At 31.5% G+C, this 7183-nt stretch overlaps 1 protein-coding gene across 1 annotated transcript; it reads left to right on the forward strand.

The window, feature by feature from the left end:
* The first annotated feature begins 1850 nt into the window (after nucleotides 1–1850).
* LOC130590881 (uncharacterized) lies at nucleotides 1851–4638 on the forward strand. Its single transcript, XM_057393534.1, has 2 exons — nucleotides 1851–1945; nucleotides 3933–4638. The coding sequence occupies exon 2, from the start codon at nucleotides 4075–4077 to the stop codon at nucleotides 4636–4638; it is 564 nt and encodes a 187-aa protein (XP_057249517.1). The 5' UTR covers nucleotides 1851–1945; nucleotides 3933–4074.
* The last annotated feature ends 2545 nt before the right edge of the window (nucleotides 4639–7183 follow it).

Below are 7183 nucleotides of genomic sequence, written 5' to 3' on the forward strand. Positions count from 1 at the left end.
GGAGGAGAGACATCAGGTATGGGGAGTCTAAGAAGATATGTGTTGGGGCTTCATCAATGCGTTGGGCCTGTACAAAGACGCGCTTATTTTGGGCCTGTACAAAGGTGATCGTTTTTGTTTAAAAAGAATGACGAAAAATATGATTCGGTCTTGTGAACCGGATCAAATTTTAGAAAACCACAACAGTTTCTAAGATCTGATCCCGTTTACTAAAGGACCGGATCAAATTTTCCGCCCAGTTTTCCTCTTTCATTTTTTTTATTGATTTTCGGATGCGGTTGTGTAAAAACTGAATCCGTTACTAAGTGACAAATAAGGTTTTTTCCACTAGTGTTAGATCAAGAATATTCTTCTCCAAACTATGTTAAAATGATAGCAATTCCATTAATAGCTGCAAGATTCAATAAATATAAGGGTCTGCGCTACTGTGGTCGATTTGGTTCATTATAGTTTCATTGAAGATGAGTTTGATTTAATCTTATTTAATAGTATTTTGTTCTTCTTTAATACCTATTATATTGTAGATGTCGTTTGACATTCAAATAATTAAACTAGGCTTTTATGCACGCGATACATGCATTAATCTCAAAACTTGTTATTCTATTGTATACTCCATCCGTACTATAGCTAAAATATACATTTTTAATGTGACATTAATGGTTAGATGAATCTAGATATATATATTAATTCGCAAATATAAAAAACTAATAGAGGTTGTGAGTGATTTATAATTTTATATTTTTGCGAAAGAATTTTGAAAAAAAAAAATAGACATAATGAGTTGGTTTGACTGACTTAAAAAGTATCAAATAAAGGTAGTGAGTGTTTCAGATTTGTCAAGTGAACGTCATGTATACCATTTCTCCTATAATAAAGTCAATATATTTTGTCCATTTTTTTTTTATTGAGATACTTGATGGTTTACCGTGAGCATGGTACACCCAAGGGTATTTTTATGCTCATTGCTCATTTGAAACCATCCAAATGAGCAAAATATAGCAAGAAGAAGAGTTCCGAATGAGTAAAAGGGAAGAAATTAGTCTTGGGTGTACCATGCACATGTTACACCAGGTATATGATGAATAAACTACATATACCATCTTTAACTTATTTAAAATAACAAGTTGAAATGAAAAAGGGTTCTTAAATTGTTTTCTTTTATAATCTTTTTCATTCCATTGGATCATTGAGAGTAATTTATTATTTTCAGAGGAGGGACACCATCTTCCCTCCTACCCTTATATAATAGTGATTTGGCTTTAAAAAAAAAAGTTACACATTTTTCAAAAGCTGTGAAAATAAGGATTGATCTTTTCATTCAACACTTTGTTCGGATCACCTACATGATCAATCATTATTTTTAGTGAAAGTATTGGGTCAGACCGTTTGACCCAATAGCTTCCGTCGGACAGGCCTGGCCATCAAAAACGCGCGGGCTTTCTTTTTTTTCATATTTGTTTTGTTGATCAGCAGTTTTGTTTATTTTTAGAAAAAACATATAACGGTTATTAGGTCATTATCTTTTTTCGATTTTGAAACTGTTTTTTGGATTTCTACTTGATTCTCGCTAGTTTTAAAACTGATTCTTCTTCATTTCAAAGAAACCGATATATTATTTACTGATTATTTCTAGAATTTTTCTGCTCCTCTGCTTCTCTGCTTCTCTGCTTCTCTGCTGTTGAAACTTAGCTGTTTTTTTGTTCGTAATTCATTACGTTTGCATCGCAAATATGGTGAAGAGGATTAGAAATGATGATTCTAGGTATAATTTCGTTTGTTTTTGCTGCAATTTTTTTTTTGTTTTCAAAATTTGAGCGTTTTTGTTGTTGTAATTGTAATGTAGCCCGAAGTCGAAGAAGGTGAAGAGTCTTGCATCTTCAGGAAAAATTTTGGCACTGTCTACTGCTGGGAAGAAGAAAGAGAAAGATGGTGATTATGATCCAAGGTAGATTTCAAGTTCTTAGAGTAGTTTAGATATTTTTTTTTTATTTTTATTTTGAATGTTTTCAGTTTATCAGAGTATTTATTTCATGTTTTTAGGGTTTGTGTTTCAGTTTTTGTTGTTTTATACACATGTTTTCAGTTGTTGTTTTTCAGTTGATATTTATATATTCTTTCAGTTGATTATAATATTCTTTCAGTTGCTACTTGTATTCTTTTAGTTGATGTTGTTTTCAGTTGATATTTATATTCCTTCAGTTGATTCTTGTATTGTTTCAGTTGATTCTAGTATTGTTTTAGTTGCTTCTTATATTCTTTCAGTTGATTTTGTTTAGTTTCATTTAGACATTTCTACCTTTCTTTTGTTGTTTTTTAATTTGTTTTTGTTTACTTTTTTTAAAAAAATAAAGATGTAACTGAGAAATGAAGTAGTGTAACTGAAAAATGAAGTAGTGTAACTGAAAAATGAAGTAGTGTAACTGAAACAATGTAAATTTTAACTGAATATTTTTAGTCTAATTGGAAAACAATGAAATAAAGAGTCATTATACTAAATGAAGTAGTAAGAAGACCAACTGAAAAGAAAATAAGTCTAGCTGAAAACTAAATAAGTCTAACTGAATCTGTCTAACTGAAGAGCAAATAAGTCTAACTGAAGAGCAAATAAGTCTAAGTGAAGAGTTAATAAGTCTAACTGAAAACTAAATAAGTTTAACTGAAAACTAAATAAGTCTAACTGAATCGGTCTAACTGAAGAGTAAATAAGTCTAACTGAAGAGAAAATAAGTCTAACTGAAGTGTAAATAAGTCTAACTGAAGAGTTAATAAGTCTAACTGAAAACTAAATTACTCTAACTGAACACTTAATAAGTCTAACTGAATCAGTCTAACTGAAGAGTAAATAAGTCTAACGGAAGAGTAAATAAGTCTAACTGAAGCGTAAATTAGTCTAACTGAAGAGTTAATAAGTCCAACTGAAAACTAAATTACTCTAACTGAACACTTAATAAGTCTAACTGAAAACTAAATAAGTCTAACTAAAATCTAAATAAGTCTAACTGAAAACTAAATAAGTCTATCTGAAGCACTATATAGACTAGCTGACAAAGGGAGAAGTCTATCTGAAAAACAAACAAGTCTATCTGAAGCACTATATAGACTAGCTGAAAAACGAACAAGTCTATCTGAAGCACTTTATATACTAGCTGAAAAACGAACAAGTCTATCTGAAGCACTTTATATACTAGCTGAAAAACGAACAAGTCTATCTGAAGCACTATATTGACTAACTGATAAAAGAAACAAGTCTAACTGAAGCAATGTAAATTTTCAATGAAAATTTTAAGTGTAATTGGAATAGAATGAAATGAAAGAATAATTATACTAAATGAAATAATAAGGACTAGCTGATAAAGCAACAAGTTTAAGTGAAGCACAATAATGAAGTTACTTTGAATGACTGTAGAGACTAGCTGAGAAACAAACAAGTCTAACTGAAGCACTATATAGACTATCTGAAAAACAAACAAGTCTAACTGAAGCACTATATAGACTAGCTGAAAAATAAACAAGTCTAACTGAAGCACTATATAGACTATCTGAAAAACAAACAAGTCAACTGAAGCACTATGTAGACTAGCTGAAAAATAAACAAGGCTACTTGAAGCACAACAAATACTAGCTGAAAAATAAAGAAGTTACTTTGAAGGACTGTAAAGACTAACTGAAAAATAAACTAGTCTAACTGAAGCACAATCTATATAAGCTGAAATGCAAACAAGTCTAACTGAAGCACTATATAGACTATCTGAAACACAAAGAATCTAACTGAAGCACTATATAGACTACCTTAAAAATAATCTAGGCTATTGTTTCAGTTGATGGTGGTCTGCTTTTAGTTGATGTTGGTATTCTTTCAGTTGATCTTTGTATTTTTTCAGTTGATGCTGTTTTTTTTTCAGTTTTTATTGTTTGATTAAACTTTCTTTCAGATGTGATAAATCCTTGTCTAAGAAGAAAGGCAAATCTGATTTATCACCAATCAAGTTTTCATTTTCAAGATCTAATCCCGATCAACAGAAAGACACATTTGATAGATCGTATGTTTTTTTCATTATTCTCCTTTTATATTATATGATTGTGTTTTTTTTTTATGTTTTAAAGTTATTTTTGTTCACTTTTGTTTGGAATTTCACTGAGCAAGAAATAAAGTCAATTAATCTACAAGTATTGTCAGACTATTCCCATTTAAATGAAGTGGTTAGTAATTTGAGTGATGAGCAAAAAAGAGACATTAGGGATATTGGGTTTGGGAGTATCTTAGATATTAGGATAAAGAAGTTTTGTCCTAATCTGAATTTGGAGGTGTTGTTAAATTACAATGCATCTGGAATGATGTTTTCAACAAAGAATGGTAAACTGATTTTTAATAAGTTTACCATTAGTGATGTTTTGGGGTTACCTGTGTCAGATAGAGCAGTAGAGGTTATAGATGATGACGCCTTTAGGAGGAAAGGTAGTCAGATAGAGGCTGGAAGTGCCAGGAAGGATTGGCATAGGTTTCTTGGTATTTCTGATCCCAAGAAGGTATATATTGGTAGAAAAATTGGGATGATTTGTTTAAGAAATATGAATCCGGGGATGATTTCAAGAAGTTATTTGTTATCTTTTCGTTGTCCAAGCTTCTATGTCCTATAGCTGATTTAGGGCCTGTGCTGAAATGTGCCAAGAGTTTAGAAGATGCATCTGCAATTTCAAGTTATGACTGGTGTGGATATATATTGAGAAGTCTTTGTGCTGCTGTTTTGGACTGTCATCAGTCTATTATGATTAAGAAGATTGAGCTTGGACAGAAGAAAGTATCATTCAAGCTTCGGGGATGCGTCAGCGCTTTGACTCTTGCTGTTATTCACAACTTCAAGTGTCGTAATCTGGATTATTCAAATGTCAGTAAGCCATTTATCAGTTATTGGCAGGATGAGAAGGATTTGACTGATGTTGTGAAGCAGTTTGAGATCAACATGGATTTTATTCTGCCGGTGAAGCGTGAAAAACAGAAGGTTGAGTTTAAAACTCCCAGTGTTAGTGTTGCTAGTAGGAAGTCTGGTTCTCCTATAATTAAGGTGGTTGAGGGTCCATCACCTTCAACTAGGCAGCTTATCATGGATCTTCCTCATAGTTTGATGACTGATGAGGAAATAGATGCTCTTGATGTTCCTGTGAGTTTCATTTATCTTATGTTTTTATTTTTTTTACTCTTGAACTCTAAGTGAAGACTGTTGACCTCTAACTGAAATAATGTCAGTTCTAGCTGAAGAGCAAATAAGTCTAACTTAAAAGTAAAGAAGTGTAACTTAGAAATAAAGAAGTCTAACTGAAACTATGTAACTGAAGAGTTAATAAGTCTAACTGAAAATTATATTAGTCTAACTGAAAACTTAATAAGTCTAACTTAGAAGTAAATAAGTCTAGCTGAGAAGTAAATAAGTCTAACTGAAAATTAAAGAAGTCTAACTGAAGAGTACATAAGTCTAACTGAAAACTAAAAAAGTCTAACTGAAGAGTACATAAGTCTAACTGAAGAGTACATAAGTCTAACTGAAAAGTAAATAAGTCTAACTGAAAACTAAATAAGTCTATCTGGAAACTAAATTAGTGTAACTGAAAACTAAATAAGTTTATTTATATTTCATTTAAGTTTTCATTTGATAGTTTGATTCTTTCAGATGGTCCTTATATTTTTGTTTATGTTGTTTCTGTGTCATCATCATATTGATTTGTTTGTTTATTCTATTTTGCTCTTTTAATTGAAGGAATATGTGAAGAACATGCACAAGTTGAAGAGGAATGCGCTTGCATTCTGTCAAGTGAATTTGGAGATTGCCCAGAATATTCGGGAGGAAGGCGAGAAGCTGTCTCAAGACAGTATTTCTCTGGATGATAGTGAAGTATTTAACCCAGATTTTCTGAGTCAAATTGACGACATATGCAAGCGTCATTTGGAAGCGAAAGACAGTGCAAACAAAGTTGATCCTACAATTTCACTATTGGTGAAGCGGCCTGTTGAATTGGAGTTTGGAAGAATTGAAAATGTTCCTGATTTGGATTCTGGTGTTCATGGAGTTGATTTGAAAGAAGGAAGTAAGTTCCTTTCATTATATTATTTTCATGTTGTAGTTTTGTAATCTGGTTGGAATAAAAATTTTAGACTCTAAGTGAAAGAAATGTTTAACTGAAGAAGTGAAATAGCTAACTTTGATACTCTAACTGAAAGAATAAAATGACCAACTGAAAACTTTGACAGTCTAACTGAAATAATATGACACCAGCTGAAAATGAGATGAATACTAAATGAATTTTTTCAATTCACTTAAGTTTTCATTTGATTGCTGGATTTTTTCAGTTTATTTTTTTTTTTCATCTGTTGGAAACATTGTTTCAGTTTATGTGTATTTAGTTGTTTTTTTTTTTTTTTGAATGAAGATGATGAAAAAGAAGGAGAGGAGGATGAGAAGAAGATGAATGCTGATGATGATCAGCATAAAGAGATGATGATGATGATGATGATGATGATTAAGGATCACCAGAATTATAATGAGACAAAGGATGATGATGCTGATGATAATGGTGATCCTGGTCTTCAAGGAGATGAAGACAAAGGAGTAGATAAGGATGCTGGTCTTCATGGAGATGAAGACAAAGGAGGAGATAATGGTGATCCTGGTCTTCAAGGAGATGAAGACAAAGTAGGAGATAAGGATGCTGGTCTTCATGGAGATGGAGAGGAAGGTGGAAGTAAGTTCTTCTTATTGTATTTTAGTTTGCTTAAATGAAAAAGTTAAATAGCTAACTGAAAGAATAAAAAGACCAACTGAAAAGTCTGATATTCTAACTGAAATAATATTAATACTAGCTGAATATCATATAAATACCAAATGAAACTTTTGGTATTTGTTTTTATTTAATCTGGTGGAAAAATAGTTTTAGTTTGTCAATGAATTTATTCATTTCTGATTTTGTGTTTTTCAGTTATTGTGTATTTATTTATTTTTTTTATTGTTTTTGTTTTTGAATGAAGATAATGAGAAAGAACCGAAGGAAGATGATAATAAGAAGACTGGCAATGCTGATGATGATTGTGGTCTTCAAGGAGATAAAGAGGAAGGAGGAAATAAGGAGTTGGATGCTGGGGTTCATGCAGAAGGAGAGAAAGGAGGAAGTAAGTTTCTTTCATGTTATTCCT

The sequence above is a fragment of the Beta vulgaris genome, chromosome 1 (assembly GCF_026745355.1).
Source record: "Beta vulgaris subsp. vulgaris cultivar EL10 chromosome 1, EL10.2, whole genome shotgun sequence".
NCBI lineage: Eukaryota > Viridiplantae > Streptophyta > Magnoliopsida > Caryophyllales > Amaranthaceae > Beta > Beta vulgaris.